This window comes from Microcebus murinus, chromosome 12, assembly GCF_040939455.1.
Source record: "Microcebus murinus isolate Inina chromosome 12, M.murinus_Inina_mat1.0, whole genome shotgun sequence".
In the NCBI taxonomy this organism is placed as follows: Eukaryota; Metazoa; Chordata; class Mammalia; order Primates; family Cheirogaleidae; genus Microcebus; species Microcebus murinus.
Genome location: NC_134115.1, coordinates 9,630,577 through 9,651,852, shown reverse-complemented (window position 1 = coordinate 9,651,852; position 21,276 = coordinate 9,630,577). Strand labels below are relative to the sequence as shown.

General features: G+C 56.7%; 1 protein-coding gene across 5 annotated transcripts in view; it reads right to left on the bottom strand.

Annotated features, from left to right (window-relative positions):
* Window positions 1-321: 321 nt before the first annotated feature.
* FGD3 (FYVE, RhoGEF and PH domain containing 3) overlaps window positions 322-21,276 on the bottom strand; it is a 63,379-nt gene continuing 42,424 nt past the window's right edge. For 4 of the 5 annotated variants that reach the window (XM_076008505.1, XM_076008502.1, XM_076008506.1 and 1 more), the window contains exons 9-18: window positions 20,256-20,402; window positions 18,686-18,778; window positions 17,108-17,187; window positions 16,132-16,162; window positions 15,281-15,388; window positions 13,633-13,695; window positions 6,380-6,502; window positions 3,556-3,696; window positions 1,971-2,111; window positions 322-1,295 (exon numbers count right to left, since the gene is read on the bottom strand). In XM_076008505.1, coding sequence (XP_075864620.1) covers window positions 1,044-1,295; window positions 1,971-2,111; window positions 3,556-3,696; window positions 6,380-6,502; window positions 13,633-13,695; window positions 15,281-15,388; window positions 16,132-16,162; window positions 17,108-17,187; window positions 18,686-18,778; window positions 20,256-20,402 — 1,179 coding nt within the window. In that variant the 3' untranslated portion in view covers window positions 322-1,043. The remainder of the gene's footprint in view (window positions 1,296-1,970; window positions 2,112-3,555; window positions 3,697-6,379; window positions 6,503-13,632; window positions 13,696-15,280; window positions 15,389-16,131; window positions 16,163-17,107; window positions 17,188-18,685; window positions 18,779-20,255; window positions 20,403-21,276) is intronic. The other variant, XM_076008504.1, reaches the window with a different exon arrangement.

The following is a 21,276-nucleotide window of genomic DNA, read 5'->3' as shown; positions in this document are numbered from 1 at the left end:
TCATTGGTCCCTAAATCTGCCACTCTCTCCGGGAGGACCTCAGGGGTCTGGTGTAAAGAGCACCCCGCTCCCCAAGACCTTTGTGAGATCCCGGCAGCTGCCCTCTGAGTGCCTGGCACTCTGTCCTCCCACCTCTGAGCCTGGCCACTTGCCTGCTACATGTCACAGTGCTCTGGCAGGACTCCACTGGCAGGACCACGGTGCAGAACTGCTCTCTAGGTGAGGCATGTGGCCTGGGAGATTCTGTCACCCTTGTCCCCCAACAGTCTACCAGTTGGCCTGCCTTGTGGGGGGACCCTGCTGAGGGGCCAGGGAGAGTGCTAAGGCTGTGGCCACCTGCTGGTGGCAGCATTTATTTATGCAGATAAGTACTGCATGCTGCCTGCAAAGGGGCAGCCACAAATCTCACACTGGCCACATGGTGGCTGGGGTGAGTCTCCAGGCAGAGTTTCTGAGTGTGGTTTTTCAGGAACCAGGAGTCCAGCCGGGACGGCACATGTCCATCACTCACCCCCCCTCGGGGGGGCTGCAGGCAGGACCTCAGGAGAGGGGCAGAGAAGGGACGGGGAGCCCGGGGCAGTGAGTCACGATTCAGTTTACACAGTGTAGATGGACGGGCAGAGGCCAGGGCGGACCACACTGTAGACGTCTGTCGACCGGGCAGTACGTTGCTGTCCCTGAGCGGTGCCCAGGTCACCTCCTTCTGCCTTTGGGGGCCCGTGTCACCATGCAGCCCACTTGAATACTGTTGACTTTGGCAGTTGGCCTGCGCTCCCCCGCTCTGAGCCACACTGCTGGGGCTGGCACCGGAGGCTGGGCTCCTGCCTGAGACTTGCTGGGTGACCTTGGGCAAGTGGCTGCCTCTCTCTGGGCCTCAGTTTCCTCCCCTCTGAAGAGAGGGGATCCTCCGTGGTCAAGTCCCTGAGCTCTGGGCTGTCAGCCCACTATCAGCAGTTCCAGGCACCCTTCACGTGACCTCCGAAGCCACCTCCCAGGAGAGCGCAGGCCCAGCGTGGCGGTGTGAAGGCAGTGGGAGGCTTAGCTCACAGAGCAGCTGTGCTTGCAGGGGCCTGGGGCTGCAGAGCCCCCGGGCTGTCCCGAGCCGTGTCCCCTTGGTTGGCAGCACTCAGGGCCTCCAGCCACTGCTGCTGCAGCTCTGCAGAGGGGGCGCTCAGGTACCAGGACTGCTGGGCCTGCTGCAGCTTCCACACGTGCCCTGCGTCCGGCCTCTCCTCCGGGCCGGGCACGCTCACCGTGCAGCCGGCGAGAGGGATGGTGCAAGGCAGCCGGCCGTCCTGCACAGAAAGCGAAGCGTCAGTGGGGGCCTCAGCCCCAGGCCTTGGCTCGCCCCTGTGACGCAGGCCCTCCCAGGCAGCCACCCCCAGCCCCATCATGCAAGGTGGGTGCCGAGCCGGAGAGGCCTGGCAGCCATGCATGCACTGCCTTCTGTCAGCAGAAGGCCGGGTGGCCCCTGGCTCTCTGAGGGGGGATATGGGGGCACCCTGCCTACGTCACAGGACGCCGGGACTCCATGGCCTCCCTGGGACTGCTGGGCCTCTGGGGAGGAGAGGCAGGATGAACCCCTGTGACAGGGCAGCAACTAGGGCTCAAAGGGGCTGGGTGAGCGTCCCTGACGGGGCTATATGGGCTCTGAGCTGGGCTTAACAGGCTCTGCAGCTCCCAGCCCGCCCAGAATGCATGAATGAATGAAAGGGAGAATAAATGAATGCATATGGGAAGGAGGGGCCAGCCCCCTCAAACCCCACTGGCCCTGGGGCCCTGTCTCCGTGAGTGGGCAGCAGAGGGGGGAGTAGAGGGCTCTGGGAAACCTAAGGCCCAGATGACACTGCTCAGCAGGTGGGCCCCAGACAGGTGGCCCAGGCCTGCTGTGGGCACCCCAGGCCTGAGGTTCTTGGCTACAGGAGCAAAGTGGACCCCCCACCACCCAGCCTGGGGGCGGGGACACCTACCTGGCTACCTCCCTGCAGGTGCAGCACGTGGGGGTCTGACGTGGGGATGGCAGCCCACACCTCGCTCCAGGCTTCACTGCTTTCCAGCAGCCGCAGGGGGCCGCAGAGCAGGCTGGGCCAAGCGTCTGCAGTGGGTGGCTTCTGGGGACACAGAGGCACAGGTTAAGGGTCAGTGGTCATGCTGTCTCCTGCAGAGGCTGGGGCAGGGCCAGGGCCACTGCTTGGAAGGAGCTGGCTGTGGAGGCACAGCCTAGGCCTGGACAGAGATGGGGCCCAGCCTCACCCAGCTCCAAGGGCCACTTGAGGCCAGGACTGCAGAACACAGAAGCCTGTGGCATCAGGCGGGGTTTGGAGGCGGGACCCCTGAGGGGAGGGAGTCCACATGCTGGGTCAGGACAGCATCAATGTAACAGGAAAACCCAACAGCAAGGACCCGAGGGTGGGTCAGGCCAAGGGACTGAGTGTGTTTTCGTGCACACACAGCCCCCCTAGCTTGTGTTTTAGAGCATCAAGTCTCCCGAGCCATCTGGATGTGGCTGAGACACTGCCTGCTGGGGCTGGTGCCCTCACCCTCGGGGCTTCGGCAAGGCGGGAGCCCCCTTGCACACCCTCGAGTCACGCGCCCCACAGACCTGGGCTCCCAGAACACACCACAGTGTTTAAATTGTAGGAATGAGAGAGCGCAAGTGGGCAATGCAAGCGTCTTCCTTCACCATCGGGATCGTTCTGCACACGGTCCTAATATACTTACTACGTCCTTGACTTCTTAGACCAAAGACCCAGATCAGGCTCCAACCACCCCGGAGTCTGAGCAGCTGGAACCTCGAGCACACTGCCCCCAGCCCACCTGGCCACCCCGCCGAGCCTCTGGGAGAGATACCGACATTGGAGACGGCTTCCCAGGAGACGGCAGCCTACAGCTGGCTGTATCAAGTGGAGAGAAAGGAAAATGAACTCTTCTGGAAAACCTTGTTTTCTCTTTTCCAGCTTTCTTGTGATCCAATAAAATAGGGACTGTTTTCTTGAGGAAAGAAGGCAGGGAAGGCGGCAGCACCCGCAGGAAGAGGAGGGGAGGAGGAAAGAGCGGGGAAGGGGCGGGGGAAGAGGGTTGATGCCCTGCCTGCCTCCAGTGCCCTGCTTGTCCTCTGGCAGCTCGCAGGGGGCGGGCCACGACGTGGGCAGTGTCTCCCCTTGCGTGGGCCTCAAGGCCTGGACTTGGGGCAGCTCCAAGCCTCACCCTCCAACCAAGGTGACCAGGTGTGAGGCTGACACTTGTTCCCATCTAACCCCTGGGTGCAAATGGCTTCCAAGACGCAGCCCCAGCACACACACACACACACACACACACACACACACACACACACACACACACAAATTGTGGCTGCTCCAGCTGTTCCCAGCAGCTCTCCCTGGTTCCCAGGGCCTGTGGACCCCATCGAGACACCCCCAATCTGTCCTGGGCCCCAGGAATCTCTGGGAGCAGAGATAGCTGAAGCTGTGGGGGTGGAGGTGGGGTGTGGACACGTGTCTGGTCCAGGAGGCTCTGCTGTGCCTCTCGGAAGAGAGCAGGACCCGGAGCACCCACCTCTGTGCTCTGCTTGGGCTCGGCTGAAGCCTCAGGGCTGGGGCTCTCGGGGGCCACCGGCTGTGTGAGGAAACACTCTCTGCAGACACGGCTCTGCCTGCAGTTCTCAGCCTTGAACTCGGAGCACTTCCCACAGATGACCTGTGAGACAGAGGGTACCTGTGACCCCACCTCCCAGGGACACAGGACTGTCCCGCAAGGGGCCAGGAGAGGCAGGAGGGATAAGGGCTCCCCCTCCAGTAGCCGCATTCAGCAGCAGAGAGTGAGGCTGGTCCTCGTGGACGTCCAGGGCCTGCTCTCCTTGCCCGGATGGTCCAGAGTCCAGGAGTCCGTGCGCTGGAAGGCGAGTGGGAGAAGCCACCAGGCACATGAGAGAACGCCCCATCACGAGTCATCAGGGAAAGGCAAATCAAAATCACCACAGAAAACACTTCGCACCCCTTAGCATGGCTGTTCTCAAAACAAAACAAAACAAAAAACAAAAAATAGAAGATAACTAGTGTTGGCACAGATGTGGAGAAATTGGAATATGTGCATTGCTTGTGGGAATGCAAAATGCAATAGCTGCTGTGAACAGTGTGGCATTTCTTCAAAAAATTAAACACAGAATTATCATATTATCCGGCAGTTCCACTTCTGGGTATATGCCCCAAAGAATCAAAAGCAGGATCTCAAATATACATTTGTATATTCATGTCCATAGCAGCATTATTCACAATAGCCAAAATGTGAATGACCAAAGTGGGACACAGCCCACGTCCACCAGCAGTGGAACAGAGGAATCTGGTCCATCCGAAAGGCGCAGTGTCACTGACCCGGGTGGGTGGAGCATGGGAAGGAAGCCGAGGGGTGCTCCATAGCTCCTCCCACCCCAGACCCCACCCTACTCCAGCAGACCCCTCGGATCCCCTACTCTGGCTCCTCAGGGCTGCATCCTATTGGTTATCCTGTCTCTGCCTCAGTCTCCCTTCCTCTGCTGGATCCTTCTCCTAGCACACAAAGAGTCTCCTCCAGTTTCAGCACCACCCACATGCCCCTTTCCAGCACCCCTTCTCCCATTTGCCTCCTCCCTTATGCTCTGAATGCTGTAGGACCCGGAGGTCTCTGCTCAGACCTCGTGAGAGTCCAGTTTGAACCGCACCCCATGGTCGCTGGTGTCTGGGGGACCGTGGCATTCAAACATAGAGATGAATTTCACAGGCGTCAGGAGATTTGGCAGAGGGAGAGAGTATTCTCTTTAAGTAGATGGAAGGCACCCTCTTTTGAAGTCTCAGTTTTATGGGGATTTTGTTCTTGGAATTTCTCTTTCTTTTATGACTTCCTTTGTGAGGAAGAAGGAACACTGTGCAAACCAAGGCAATGAGAACCAAACTAAGCCACAGTGGCTGGCACAGAGAAGCAGGAATGTCACGGAGGGCACTAAAGCCACCTCTGCTGGGTGGTGGAGTCCAGCTTGGCCATGAGGATGCTCTCTCCAGGGAAGATTAGCAGAGGCTGGAGCTTTTGTTCCCAAATAGTCTCAAAGTGAAACCTATGGCTGAGCAGGGGCCTGGGCACATACTCTTAGAATGGTTCATAAATTAAGGCAACAGATTCCATGCAAGTCTGATAGGGAAAGCAGGGTTAAGTTAAATCCCCTAATCCCAGAGAGTGCAAACTGGACCCCAAACTGAGCTTTATTTAAGAGGTACAGATCATATTACCCATCTGCCTATCCATCCACCTTCCACCATCCACCATCCACCATCCACCATCCATCTATTCTCCAACCATTTGTCCATATATTCATCCTCCATCCATCCACCCATTCATCTCTCCATCCTTCACTCACCCATCCATCCATCCATTCTCCAGCCATCTAACCATACTTCCTACATCTCTACTTCCATTCATACTTCCATTCACCCATCCATCCATCTACCCACCCATCCATCCATCTATCCACCCACCTATCCATCCATCTATCCACCCACCCATCCATCCATCTATCCACCATCTATACATCTACCAATGCATCCATCTTCTACCCATCCAACAACCCACTCACCTATCCACCCACCTATTCATTTATCCATCTATTTATCCATCCATCCATCCTTCATCCACCCACCCATCTACTCATCTATCCATCTACCTATCCATCCGTTCATCTGCCCACCTCCTCCCCAGCACTAGTGTGATAAGGTACAACCAGGAACATCAGGTCAGGCACAGACTGCCCTTTGGAAAAACACCTCCAAGGCATCCATGTGCTGAGATCCACTTGCTAACATAGATTCAATTTTAATATCTTAACCTGAAAATACTTGAATCATTAGTTCTTTTCTCAGGGATATTTTTATGTTCAATTATTGAGCGACGACTCAGCAGCCCATTCTCCAGAGACCAGGCTTGGGGTTGAGTGAAGAGGAATGGATGGTGTGCACGTGGAGCACTAGTCGGAGACGGCACCTCCCCCTTGTCACACAGGCCTACCAACCTTCACAGCCCTGGGCGCTGGGGCAAAGGCCAGCAGGAGGAGCTCCCACCATGGCCACATCCTTCCCCTTCCCCTTCCCCATGCACCTTGCACAGTGTGGGGACACTGTCCCCCCCTAGTCATCAAGGTCACTTATGTGGGGGCTCTGCGGTTCCAAATCCAGCACTTTTTCAACCACAAGGAGTGTTTGTCAAACACCAGAGCTGGCCAGAGAAAGCGACTAGCCTCTACTTCAGATGGGACAACTTCTCTTTCAAGGGCACCTGCATCTGTGAGGCGGGACCTGGACAGCCCTCGGTAGGGCGGTGCTATCTGAGCCCCCACCTCGCTCTCCCCGCGACTCACCGCCCCGCACAGCTTGCAGTGGTGCCTCCTCTTGGTGATGGAGTTGAAGGTCTCGGCGCAGCTCTTGCAGCTCTGCTTCTCCTTGTCACGCCTGGTCTTGGAGGATAGTTTTCTGGGCTCGAGCTACAAGGAGGCAGATCACCACCATCGGCTTCCGAGTCATGTGTGCGCCCCGCCCCACTGGCTGGTGGACCGGCAGCTCTCCCGATTGTACCACCGACGCCCACTCAGGCCAAAAGTGCGGGAGGGAGTGAAGAGCCAAGAGCCCCACATCCCCTTCCCAGCCTGGCCTGTTAGGGGCTGCCTGGCAGTGCCTCACTTTGAGTAAGATTATAAACAGAGAAAGACCTTTATGCCTGGAACAACGTGGCCAATGCCGTTATCTGGTGTGTCTGAGCAAATATGGAGGGGAGCCAAAGCTGGAGGAGAACAGCACTTACTGGGGCGGGCTGCAGTGCGCACAGACACAGCCCGCAGCACTGGGGACCAGGGTGTCCATGCCCCGCCCCGGCCGAGCTCGGAGCTCCAGCCTGCACCCGGCCACACGCCTGCTCTGTGCGGGCTCCAGGGGGTGCCCATCCTGCCAGGCACACCACATGGATGAACATACATGTGCACCTGGCCTGCGCTCGCGGAGAGCTTGGAAACATCCAGGAGCACATGTGAGTGTGAGGAAACCAAAGGAGAGCCGAGGCTGGAGCCAGGGGCTTTACTGCCCTCTCTGCCTCCTGCCATGTCACCTGAACTTCCTACGGAGGAGGGTGGTGCGGACGGCAGGAGGAGGCACAGCCTGGGGCCGCCCCACCAAGCCTCGGTTTCCCTGGCTGATTATGAGCAGTGCAAGGTGGGGGACAGGCCCCAGGCTCCTGCCCCTCATCAGCTGTGAGACTCTGGACCAGTCACTTGGCTTCTCTGAGCCTCAGTTTCCTCATCTGTAAAATGGGAGGAGTGACACTCTCTGGGCCCTGAGCCTCATTACAGTGCATGAAGTCCTGACTGTTTGGGCAAGTTGCCAATTACCCTTTCGTGTTCCAGTGGCCTGCAAACCTCCGGAAGCGCCCCATCCTTTGATGAAATAACTTCCTGTGTTTTGAAACTCGCCCGCCCCAGCATTTCCTTTCTGAGGAGGAGGCCACAACTCCCAGCAGGTGGCCTCCCCTGACACCCCTTGCTGCTGACATAGACCATTAGGAGTTTAAGAAATGCCAGAAATATTTACAAATTCCCCAGGATGTCACAGCTGGAGCTGCCACTAGAAATGTTTATCTCAACCTCTCTGGTGTACAGACAGGGAAACTGAGGCCTCGAGGCATTCCGTTTAAAAGAAAAACATCTAAAATTACCTTACCATTAGTAATTCTGAGTAAAATAAAATGAGGTCTGGGATTTGTTTTAAAATGTTACAGAAAAAAAAAAGAGTGTGTGTTGTGGCGGGCCAGGGACACAGGAAGCAAGAATGGCACGAAGTCACATTTTTCCGAGGCTGGGGAGGGGAGAGGCCTCACTGCACTGTGATCCCTACTTCTGAGTCCAAAACTTCCATAATAAAAAGTTGAACAAAATAAGCTAAAAAGATGTTTAACATAAACTCTGCAAATTTAAGGAAAAAGAGATGAGCTGATTGGGGGTGGGGGAGCGAGGAAGGGGTGGCTCGGACCGGGTGTCAGCACTGGGGGCTGTGATGGGTTGAACTGTGTCCCCAAAATTCATATGCTGAAGGCCTAACCCCCAGTACATGTGATGGATGTGACGGTATTTGGCCTTTATAGAGGTGATCAAGTTAAAATGAGGTCCTTAGAGTTGGCCCTGATTCAATCTGACTTGTGCCCTTATAGCGAGAGCTGATGAGGACACAGACACACAGAGGTGACCAAGGGAGGACACAGGGAGAAGCCACTATCTACAAGCCAAGGAGAGAGGCCTCAGGGGAAATTAGTTCTCTGACCCCTTGACCTCAGACTTCCAGCCTGCGAGAACTGTGAGAAGTAAATTACTGTGGTTTAAGCCATCAGTCTATGGTATTTTATGGCAGCCCAAGCAAACTGATGCCTCGGTGCAAATTCTGGCCCTGCACTTGCTAGCCGTGTGGCCTGGTACGTGGCCTCCCTAACTGTCCCTACCTGCAGGTCCCACTACCATGAGGCCAGCACCCTGGCCCGCCTCGCACAGGAGCCTGAGGGCAGGGCTGGCTCCTCCAAGGATGATGGGAAGTTTGCTCTGCCTTGGCCCCCAGCACCTCCTGCTCATGGCTCCCACTGTGGCTCATCTCACGCTCTGGACCACAGTCAGGGCTCCGAGCCCACAAGGGAGGAATGGGCTGAGAGCACAACCATGTTCCCCTGGGCCTCCCCTCTTCCCTAAGTGCCACCCTCACCCAGCCCCCCACAGCTCTCTGCCCCACTTGGGGCTTCTTCCCTTGTGACGTTCTCTCAGGACTGCTGGGAGGACCCACACATGCACTGAAAAGGAGAGGAGAGAGGGGGCCGGGGCAGCGGAGGGACAGAAGAAGGAATGAAGCCATCCATGGGATCTGCCGTGTAGCCTTCACCCTCCTCCTACCTTCAGGGTGTCCCCAAATTGCTGTTCTCTAGGTGAGGACTCTAAGGGTGCCAGATGTGGGAGTGGTTCACAGCAGGGCAGCCTGACATGCACCTCGGCCCAGAACTGCCTGCTCTAGGGGACCCTGGGCAGGGGACCCCTGCCACGGCACCCAGCAGGCAGCAGTGCATGGTGGCTGAGAACGCAGGAGGCTGTGGGTGCTACAGGGAATGCCTGAGGGGCAGGGGGCAGGAAGGGGGCTGGCGGCGCAGAGGCCAGCCCACAGGGGAGGCAAGGCGAGAGTGGGCCAGGGTGTGCAGCCAGGAGCCCAGCCCCTGAGGACCGGTCAGTGCACAGTTCCAGGGGCAGGCACTGAGGGTCCCACTGGCTTCCTTCATCAGGTGAGTCTTCCCATGGTCGGCAGCCAAGGAGCTGAGTGGTGCGCTCAGGCAGGGAGGTCCTGGCCTGGCCCGCTCCATGGGGCTGAGGACTGTAGCCACCCTTGCTGTGGCTATGCCTTGACTGTGCCGGTTGCCCAACACTGAGGTCTGGCTGGACTTGTAGATGGCAGGGGACCAGGTGACTGAGGGGCAAGGAGCCCACTGAGTGGCAGGGACAGGTGTCCTGGCTGACCGCACTCCCCTTTTGGATGATATCAGGCACGCTGACCAAGGGAAGGGGCCTCAGGTTTTCTGTGTGGACGTCAGGACATCAGAAAGGCTGGCCCGAGCCTTGCCAGGAAGATGGAGATAACTGGCTGAGCAACTCTACCCCAAAGGGCCCCAAACACCCAAGTCAACCCAGAAAGTGGTCTCCTCCGAGGGCCAGCAGACGCAGCTGCACATCTGGGGCGGGGCAGCAGCTGGGAAAGGCAGAATCAGACCCCAGTCAGCGCCCCAGTGAAACCACATCTGTCATGTCAGAGGTGGGAAAGGAGCCATGGGACATGGGTTCAGGTACTGCCTGGGGTTGTTCCATCAGGAGGCGGCTGGAGAGGTGGTGGCCACTCTGCTCCTTATGTTGCCAGGAGCCCCGGGGGGTGGGCACGGGCGGGGCCTTGTCCCAGGAAAGGCAGAGCTGGGGGAGGGAGGGCAGCACATGGGAGGAGCCCTTGGCACAGCTTGTGAAAGGGAGGCCAGGGCGAGTGCCTCGCTGGCACCTCGGAGGGATCCATGTGTCACCCACGGTGAGTCTGCGGCCCTGGGAGGTCATTCAGATTGTGACATTTTGTGCAGCTGTTTACAGTGACGCAACTTTTGCAAAACGGAGAAGGCTTTGAATTCTGGGAGGCCCCTTGCAAAACTTCCTGGTTTGGGTTTAGCTTCTCTTGGGAAAGAGGGGCTTACAGAGACTACACGACTGAGGACATAAGGGCTCAGGAAATAAAACCATGCCCCTGGAGTGGATTTATTTCACTCTCTAAATATACTAAAAATAAGAGTTAAGTTTGGTCTAATGTAGTGAAAATCACTCCATTTGGTGTGAGAATTAACTTACTTTTCAGCACCTTGTATTAAAATGTAGACCAGGCTCACCCTGTGCAGCGCAGCACACACACCGAGCTGGCCTGGCCCCCAAATCTCCCCTGTGCTCAGTCTCTGCTCACAGGAAGACGCCACTGAGAAACACACGGCCAGGCCAGGCCATGTCCACTGGTGGCGGTGAGGCCCCGTGCTAGAGCTGGGGCTGTTGTTTGGTTGTTTTTTGTGGGGCCCAGCCTTGGCTTAGGACAGAGAAAAGAGCCTGGATCTGGAATGTGGCCCCAAGTACCCAGCTGCCACGGGACATGCAGAGCCCAAGGAGGGCTGAGCTCTGGGTCAGGAGAAGGAAAGTGAGTGAGGCAGACTGCACGTCCCCCTGCCAGGCGTGGCCACCAAGGCCCAGCAGGTCTGCCGACCACAGCCGGGCCTGGGCAGGCCCCCGGACGTGGACAGGAGCCCTGAGCTGTGGGGTTCCCATCAAGGGGCACCTGACTGCTTCTTCCATCTCTGCCCAGGGCAAAGAGAGGCTCCAAAGGCGGTGCTTGCCCAAAGCCTGGCTCCAGGGCCAAATCCAAGCCTGTGTCTTTCCACAGGGGAACACATTCTAAAACACAGCCTTTCAGGTTCCCTCCAGCTAGAACATTCTCTGATCTGGGCACCAACCCCAGCCAGCCTCTGACGTGGGACCCCATCCCACCTGCAGATGCCTGTGCTAATGCCCTCGGGCCAGTCCCAGGTCTCCAGCCCAGGCCTGCCCACCCTGCGGCCCCGGCCCATTTCTGCTTCCCTGCGTCCCCAGGGCACTGAGGGTCCCATCTCTGGGGCCTGTGGGCTCACATCCAGGGACAGCTGCACCAACAAAGAATGGGTGGCTCTCACCGCACCTTGATGCCTCTACAGCCAGCGAGTGACCACTGGCACCTCCGGAAGCCATCTCAGGGCCCAGGGCTGAATGGCGGGGGTCACCGTGTACGGTTCAGCTGGGTTTCCCCGCGTGAGCCGTCCAGGTGGGAGGCAGCGCTCCGTGCCAGGGCCTCATTGTGGGGAGTTTATGCTGCCGGCCCTGGCGGAGGGGTGCAGGGCTGATCGGGAGTGCTTCATACATATGTGTGAGGGTGAAGAGTCCCCCCACTGGGACCATGTAATTGTGTGCCCTCTTTGAGCAGCTCATGCTTTGGTGAGTGCAGTCGCACACTCCAGAGTACATGCCGCTTTTCATAATGGCCCCAAAGGCTTCAGGAAAGGGGCTGATAGAGCTATATGGGTCTGGGGTGCGGCCGGCCTCACACATAGCGTTTGGCAATTCCAACAGTTGCTGATGGTGATTCTCGTGGGAAATATTTGCACCAGGGACTCGAGAGGAGGCCACATGGCTTCAAAGACATGGGCAGGGCAGGCAGCAGGCAGGGGCCAAGCTCCCGGGGCCTGGTGGAGCAAGGGCTGGTCAGGGCATGGCAGGGGAGGGTGGCCAGGAAGCAGGGTGAGGCCAGACAGAGCCCAGACAAGACGCAGAAAGCCGCTCAGGAGCGTAGACAGTGAGGACACCGCGGTGCTGTGCTCAGACTGCCTGATTTTCAGTTTTAACAAGATTTCCCCTCCGGTGGCTGTGTGCTCTGCAGAGGCCAGGCAACCATGTGGCCCTTTCCGCGTGCCCACTTTGTGTTATTTCGAAGTCCCCCTCCCTCCTGCACTCCGTGGTGCCCTGAAATGCTACATCCTTTCCTGAAGCCTCCTGGCTTTCATGGCGGTTCCTAAAGCCTGGCCAGCCCAGGCACATGGTTGGCACGACCTGGCATGGTTAAATCATGAGGAGGGCGTGGCAGCCAGCAACCGGCCAACCTGGACAGGCCTGCCTCAGTGGGCTCAACCCTGGGCTATGCAGGCAGCCCAGAGGAGGGGCTCTTGTCTTGCTCCTAGAGATTTAGCTCAGGACAGGGACGCCTGCTCCCTGAGAACAAGGGGACAGCAGGAGGGGGGAAAGGTGGCCAGTCGGCCCCACCTTCCCTCCCTCCACTCCTGCCCCCAGGAGGCCCTGTGTCACAGCCAGCTCACCTCACTGCCCTGAACCTGTTTCCTCCTGCATAAAATGGGGTTGGCCACAGCAAAACCCCAGAATGGCACCCCCAACAGGGTGATGTTTATAGAGAACTCTCGAGGATGGGGTTAAAGTTCAGGCAGAGTCATCAGCTGTTCTATGCCTGGGCCAGCAGGACACACGGCAACACCTGCCTAAGATGCAGCGCTGGCCCCGGTGTTTGTGTGTGTGTGTGTGTGTGTGTGTGTGTGTGTGTGTGTGTGTGTGTGTGAGAGAGAGAGAGGGAGAGAGAGAGAGAGAGACAGAGACAGAGACAGAATGAGAGAGATAGAGGGATTAAGAGACACAGATTGCGCATGAGCGGGGGGTAGGCTTGTCAGAGAGAATGTGGGGGCTATGTCCCCAAGGTGGTGGCCACGGGCAGCCGACCCAGGCAGGTGTCATATCATTCCTCTTGGCCAGGCCAGCAGCAGGGAGAAGCGAGGTGCCAGCGAGAGTCGCCTTCCCAGCACGTGGGGTGCAATGGCCACACCAGGGTGGTCTAGGGTTGCGTGTGGCTGTCAGTGCGAGTGAGCCTCAGGCTGAGATCCAGTGACAGCAGCTCCGGGCTCTGCTGCTCGTGACGCAATGGCACACTCTGCATCCTGTCTCACCTCCCAGGCTAAATGGAGGAGGAAAGGCCTCACCCAGTTCCCATGGCCGTCCCTGACACAGGCATGGGCCACGCTGCCTTAGGGGGCCAGAACACAATGAGAGCGGTGAGAAGGCCCAGGCCTCCCTGTCCCTGGCTTGGGGTAGGGACTAAGCTGTCCTCTTTGCAATACTGAGCCTCATAAGGACCTGGCACTACACTAGGACATACTTTATCCCAGCACAAGTCATGCACATTAAGAGCACAAATGTCACGTGGAGCTCAGAGGACTCTCACCTGTGTGCACAGCTGTGTGTCCACTCCTGGCCCAGGTAAGGGACATCCCCCCACTGACAGGCTCCCCTGTGCCTGCCTTGCAGAGCCCCAGTCGCAGACACAGCTTCACGTTCGCACAGCCAGGCCCCAGGCACATGGCAGGGGGTAAGGATGACCCCTTGCCCCTTGCCCCCCGGGTGGCCCTGGTCCAGTCCCTCCAACCCCTTCGCCCTGGTCTGACCTTCCTTTTCCACCTTCTGCCCCTGCTGACCTCTGGGTGTGGGTCACTCACCCCTGTCGCGGCCCCGCTGCCTTCGGCCGTCACCGCAGGCTCCCCGGAGCTGGTGCTACTCACCTGGAAGGGACACAGGGCCAAGTGAGAGGGGATCCAGGGCCACACAGCCTCATGCAGCAGGGGACATTTTCTGAAAACCCCAGCAGCTCTGTGCATTGAGGGCAGGTGTAGGAGAAGGAATTCTTGGGGTCCAGTATTTGCTGGGACTGAGGAGAAGCCGCTGCCCTCCTGGCCTGCTCCTTAGCTGGGAGGCTTCTCGGGAATGAGCATCTCCCCGCACGGTGGGTGGTGGGCAGGTGATGCTCCCTGTGGCCCACCGGGATGGGGGCCCTAAATCACACCCAGTCGCCCAGTACGGAGGGTCCCTTTGGATTCCCTCCTCATCCTTCAGGGGTCCCTGTGGAGTGTCTGCAGCCCCTGGCATTCTCATGCAGAGCAACGTGCTGGGTTCAGCCTCTGGGCAGAAAGGGATGGAGCTGACAGCCATGCTCAGTGTCACCTGCTCCCAGGTCACCTCCACTCAAGGCTGGTCACAAGCTGGGAATGGTGCAAAGTTTGCTTACAAAATACACCTGGCAAGCAGAAAAAACCAGCAGACTTGGTGCAACTATGAAGTGGATAACTGGCGAGCTGGGTTGCTGCCAGCAGAGCCCGGGAGGTGGTGGGGAGGGAGGAGCCAGCCTGGGGCTGGCCAAGCTGGAGAGAGCCGGGCACCTTCACCCTGAAGTCGTGCCTGGTGCCCCCACAAAGGCTGGAGCCTGGCACTGTGCCCAGGGCACTGTCCCTCCTGGGTGTCTCCCCAGGTGTGTCCCTGCGGCAGCCCCAGCCCCCCATACCTCACCTAGGACCAGCCACTCCAGAGCCTTCCTTGCAGCAGGCAGAGATCTGCCTCCTGGTCCAATCCTCTCGCCCTGACGCCAGGGAAGCCCAGGAATAGCTGAGGCTGGGCCCCAGGGCTATGGCCCTGCCGCCCCTGCCTGGCTCTTCCATGGGGACCCTGCAGCCCTGACTCTTGCATGAAATCCCAGTCTCCACGTAAAATCCCCCCTGAGCCTTTAGGGCAGCTCCATATGGGGACAGGGAATGAGCTATCCCCACTGCTCCCTCCAAGGTGCTCTGTGCTGCCACCTCTCAGGGTGTCAGGGTACAGGAGCATTTGGGGAGAAAACACAACTGCAAAAGGTTATCTGCAGTTGCTGAACATGCTGTGCACATGGTATGTAGGAAGGGTGTCACGGCCCTGTGACGCTAGCGCTACCATCTGTGGCCTGGGCATGTCACCAAGCTTCTCTGAGACTCTGCTTCCACAAGGATAAGATAATGACCCTCAGTACATAGGGCTGCAGTGCAGAGGGCACAAGATGACAAAATGCTCTCCAAGGAACACTCCTCCACACCTGAATCCCGCCTTGCCCACACCTGGGCACTGACCACTGGCCTCAGGGCCCAGCCGGCTACAGTGGGCACTCAGTAAGGGGGACAGATGAGTGGGCATCGCCAGCTGCCAGCTGCCCTGGTCCCTAGTCCTGGCATGAGGAAAAGCACCAGGGGGACGAGCTTCCCACCCCGACACCCGCCCCTTCTGCTCCCCGGCACCCAGCCACAGCCCCGCAAGGTCCCTCCACGGCCCAGGCTGCTGACTCACGGGCATGTCTAGAGGAGGGCTGGGGTCCTCGTCCTGGCTGAAGGTGCTGCCGAAAGCCTTGAAGGTCTGGCTGTTCTGCTTGTGCTTCTCGATGGTGGCCTGGATGATCTGAACACACAGCAAGGCAGCAGGGCCATCAGGGAGTGTGGGAGGTTGCCACCCCGTGGGAGGGTCCTGGTATTCTCAGGACAGCTCCCCGGCCACCAGCCGTCTCACTTCCCCCAACCAACAGCTCGGGAGCCTCCCAGGAGAGGACACTGAGCCTGCAACTCCTTCAGGCCCATTTATGTTTATTTATTGGGGGGGGGTCCTCAAACAAGCTATTGGTTTGATAAGGCTGTGGCATCTGAAGGTGTTTATGAAGGCACAGCACAGTCACTGCATCCCTCGGGGCAGGTCGTGGGGACCAGCAGTGCTGGGGGCCTCAGGGCTGCCCCTCTCTCTGCTCCAACATGAATGACTATACTGCCCAATAACTTGGTCATTTGGTTACTTTAAAACCTTAGGAACTTCAGGCCAGGCATGGTGGCTCACGGCTGTAATCCTAGCACTCTGGGAGGCCGAGGTGGCGGATCACTCAAGGTCAGGAGTTCGAAACCAGCCTGAGCAAGAGTGAGACCCCATCTCTACTTAAAAAATAGAATGAAATTAATTGGCCAACTAAAAATATATATAGAAAAAATTAGCCAGGCGTGGTGGCACATGCCTGTAGTCTCAGCTACTCGGGAGGCTGAGACAGGATTGCTCGAGCCCAGGAGTTTGAGGTTGCTGTGAGCTAGGCTGAGGCCACTGGCACTCTAGCCCGGGCACAGAGACTCTGTCTCCAAAAAAAAAAACTTTAGAAACTTCACCTGAATCCATTCTTTCTTCTCTTCTTCCGTCCTATAAAACCAGAACAGTATTTTATTAATCTAGTCTTGGATGCCGACTATAAACTACCAGCTGCCTCTCAGCCCTGCAGCGCACACCCAGCCGCTCGCTGTCTTATAAATGCAGCTCAACGCAAAGATTGGCCCCGAGGGCTCCAAAACACTGGCCCGGTGGGGCCTGGTGGGGTCTGGTGGGGCCTGGTGGGGCCTGGTGTGCCTCGTGATGCCCTCTGCCACAGATGCACATCGACGTGTCCCTGGGCCATAGCGGTCATTACAAAGATCCCATCATCTGCAGGGTGTGGGAGACAGGACCCTCCACACATGGCCAGTCATGGCATCAGCCTGGCATCACCTTAAAGGGTGCTGTGACAACAGCCACCAAAATTTAAAACAGATGTATACCCTTTGACCAGCAAGTCTGCATCAGGAATCTGATGGCTACAAGGACACGTATGCACAAAAGCCTAAGCACAAGGAGACCATTCGCAGCACTGCTGGCAATGGCCAGGTGCACGGGGAGCCCAGGCCCCCGTCAGTGGGAGCTGGTTGATGATCACAATGGAGAATGATGCTGCTTCAGGAAGCGCACTGATGTGGGATGATTCTTGATAAGTTAAGAGAAAAAAAGGGAGATATAGAACCAGCTACCCAGTAAACAGCCATCTGTGATTCAAAAAGTAGATATAGGTGTGTGTGCATAGAACATCCTGGAGGGGTACTTAAGGTATGGTTAGGAATATCTGTAGGCCCAGGGACAGGAGGTGGGCAGAGGCTTAACTTTCACTGACTTCCCCTTGGAATTGCTGCATTTTAAACCACGAATAAATAAATAAATAAAAGCATATTACAAGGTCATCCAGTTTAGGGGGGCAAAGGGCATCTTCTAAAATTTCAGGTCAAAGCCATGCACACAGCTGTGGACACTGGAGCAGCCGTCAGGTAGCAGCTGCCCTACCGAGTCTGCAGCTCCAGCGACCTTTTTCTTCCTGTTAGGATGAATGTATGTGCTGCATTTGGCTTGATGATATCTTGCACCTGAAGGGACAAGGACAAAGAGCAAAACATGAACAAAACCAAGCCGGTCGTTGCAGCGACTCCAGCCTCACGTTCTCTGACTTGGGGGCGTTTCCCTGAGGAAGTGGCAGAGGTGACCCAGCAGCCCCTGAGGTCTGCAGGGAGGGGGCCGCCGAGGCTCAGGGTCACAGTGGCTGCAGGCCGGCTGCTGCATGGGGAGGTCTGCTGGCCAAACCCGCCAGCCATCAGGCCTCCTCGCATGTCACCCAGCCAGCCCTGGTGGAGCCGGCGCCTTTCCCCACCGGGCGCCACCTCCCAGCAGCAGCTGTGTCCACTTGGATGAGGATCTCGTGAGAAGAGTGAAGAGGGCCTCAGCCACCCCATAGATGTCTGAGCCACTTGAACAGGCATGCCCTGAGTTTAGAAATACAAATAGGACAATGTGTGCCCAGAACCGATGAAATAGTCATTTATTCATAGAACTGAGGCCTCAGATTCCATCCGCTTCCATCAGGACATGACCACAGAGCACTACGGCAGGTGGGGTGGCTCCCAGTGGTCCTTGAGCCAAGCCCCGTCCCAACCACCGGCTGGCCAGCTGGTGGCCTTAGGGAAGTACAGACCCTGGACCCTGCCTAGAACCTCTGGACATTCCCAGCCCACAGTTGAGAACACCTGCATTAATATATTTAATTAATTAAAATACAACTGATTTCTGTAGAGAAACACCAGAAAAATGGTTTCTCCTAACAGTATCAAAAAGTGTTTTTCACTAACTGGTCATTGCTTTTGATAGTATTTCTCAATCTGGGTTCGGAAGATTTCAAGGTTTTTGGTATCATCTAAGTGAAACTTTACTTTTTGAAATGATTAAATACTTTGATTTGGCAAATATTTTTGGGTCACCTATTAATTCAGAGCCCTATCCACAGGGGATGGGGACCCATTCGAGCCCACTCCCCACCATGAGACAGAGAACAGGCTCGAGGGACAGGGAGCAGCAAAGATAAAGGCCGTTCTGGACCACCCTGCACAGCCGCCTCTGACCCTCCTCCTGGCTCCAAGATGGTGCAGGACAGGAGAAAGCTCAGGACTCAGGGGCCAGGCAAGGCCAGAGGCCCTTCCCTACCCCAGATTTGTCCCTGCAACCTTGAACTTCATTTCTGGGTCTGTAAATAGGGCCTTGAGTCCTGACCCACAGGTGACAGGGGTCTGCCCAGGTCCTGGCACTGTCCATGGCACCTCCTGTGGCCCCGTAGGCTATGTACTGTTTCCTAACAACTGCCTGTCTCAGCCCCATCCTTCCAGCACGAGGCAGCAGTGACCTGGCAGGTGGGCCACGCAGAGAGAAGGGGGAACCCCGCCCGCCCAGCCTGGGGCAAATGTTCAGACAACACCTTAGTCTTAGAGCCTGTGGCTTGGAGAAGTGGGCAGGGGTGGCAGGCTGCACAGCAGTGAGCACCGAGGTGTGCAGAGCTAGGTGTCCTCAGCCCTGCAGGTCTGGGAGGGGCTCACCCACCTGGAGGCCTGAAATGTCCATCTTCTCCCGGACACTGAACTTCTGGCCCATGAGCCGCAGTTTGGGCACACAGTAAAGGATCATGCTGTTGAACTGCAAGAGGGACGAGCACAGGTGAGGGGCAGGGGCTACTCAGCGGGTAACCCAGAGGCCCCAGTGAGCTTCTCACATGGGATGTTTTTGGAGTTTTTTGGTGGGGGATAGTGTCTCACTCTGTTGCCAGGGCTAGAGCGCAGTAGTTCAATCGTAGCTTACGGCAACTCACACTCTTGGGATCAGCCTGCCTCAGCCTCCCAAGTGGCTGTGACTACAGGCACATGCCACCCACCCAGCTAATTTTTTTTAAATTACTTTTTGTACAGAGAGGGTCTTACTTTGTTGCTCAGGCTAGTCTTGAACTCCTGGCCTCAAGGGATCCTCCTGCCTCAGGTTCCTAAAGTGCTGGGATTACAGGTGTAAGCCACTATGCCTGGCTGCACATGGGACCTTTTTAAGTTTCCCTTCAAAGTTATAAAGTAAATGTGTGCATTATTTTACCTACGGTTACATCTCTGGGCAAGGAGACTACAGATACTAGCTTTATTTTTGTCTACATTTCTCTATTTTAAACCAAGACTTTAAATTTTTAAGTCTTTTTAAATTGTGTAATAAAAACCAAAACTTTTGAATGAACAATGAACATGGAAGAATCTCTCAAATGCACATGTCAAGCAAAAGAAGCCAGATTCATCTCGTGGCATTTATGTGGCATTCTGGAAAAGACATAATTATAGAAACACAGAACAGATCATTGGTCGCTGGGGCAGAGGTGGGGGCGGGGGGGGGCGCTTAACCACAAAGGGGCAGGACAAGGGAATTGGGCAGAGGGTGATTGAATTGTTCCGTAACTTCATCGTGGTTACGACTGCATTTGTCAAAACTTATCCATCATCTGCAGGATGTGGGAGACAGGACCCTCCACACATGGCCAGTCATGGCATTAGAACTGTACAGCAACAGTGAGTTTTACTCAAAGTAAATTTTAAAACCTTTTAAAAAACCTTTCAAAGAAATGATGGTTTAAATAAGAAGACCTAGAGGAAAATTGAAATGGGAAGAAGAATCATGTCTATTTCTACTACCTCGGGGCAGCCAGGGTGCATCTCTCTTTATACTTCCTTCCTGTCTTTTCCCCCACTCTAGGCGGGGCTTGGTTCTGGGGGAGTTGAAATCATGACGTCCTTCTATGGTTCTCTGTGCTGTCCTGGTTGTTACAAGCTGGAGTCTGCTCAACTCCAGCAGAGGCAGATCAGGGAGAACAGGGATGTTGGCTGAGAGGGATAAAAACAGGAGATGTTTGCAGCACATGGGCCAGAGCCGTGGCAAAGGCTTGCTGCCTGGATGTGGGGGAATGAGGCTCCATAGGGCTGGGAGGAGTGGGGGGGGGGTCACAGATGGTGCCAGCAGTCCCAGTAAGAGAGGCCACAGAAGAGCCACGTCCTTGAGCAACCAGAGCCCTGCCAGCACTGCCTGGGGCCATGGGGAGGCGGCAGGGGAGTCTCTGTGGCTAGACTGGCAGGGCTGGGCTCACCAGGAAGAGGTGGCGGTCCTGGGTGGTGCCATTCTTGGCCGACAGCTTCTGGATATGACCCTCCTTGATCAGCTCATTGGCCGGGTTGACAATGTCCTCCTCCCCACCCAGCTGCTCGTACACCTCCAAGAGCTTGTGCATTTTCTCCTGCAAGAGACACAAGGCTCAGGCAGATACAAGGCATGTGGGGGCTGCTGGGGACTCAGAGGCACTGAGCCCTGTCCTGCCACATGATGCAGATAGGACAGTGAGCCTCCCGACAACAGATGGGGATGGAAAACACAGGGTGATGTTCCGGTTGGGTATTGAAGGATGAATAGAAGTTCACCATGCAGGGAATAACAACAACAATAATAAATAACAACAGCAGCTAACCTCATTGCTGAGCCAGGTGCTGGTCTACACGTGACACATGCTTTAACTCACTCAATTCTGACACCGACCCTATGAGGTGGGTGCCGTTAATATCTCCACTTTAAAGACAAGGAAACTGAGGCATGGAAAAGTTGTGTGGCCATGACCCAGACTTGGCCAATCACCTTCCCCTGGCCATGGTGACTAGTGGGTGGTCACATGGTTGACCAGCAGCCTGAGATGCAAAGGGACAGGGTCACAGCTTGTGGCCCCAGCTTTGAGCTGGAAGCCAATGCAGCAGAAGGCAGAGCCAAGCCCGCAGGAACCTCAACCACACAACATGGTCTGAGTCTGGACCTGCTGTGCCCCAGTAGCCCCTGACCTTGGACGTGGGTGATCTCAGCCTGCACGCCCTCAGCAGGCTGCTTCACTGGCCTTTCTGCCTCTGTTAAGACACAGGTGGGTGCAGGAGGGCCATACGGCGCAGCACAGAGAGCAGGGGCACGAGAGCAGCCAGCAGTGGAGAGCTCAGAGGGGCAGACTAGGACCGGGCTGAGGGCCTTGCGGGAATCCGGGAGAGCGGGCAGGTCCCTGGTATGCACACGGGGGAGCTGGGCGTGCACCTGCCTTCTACTAGGGGGTGCGTGTACCAGTGGAGTTTGCATGC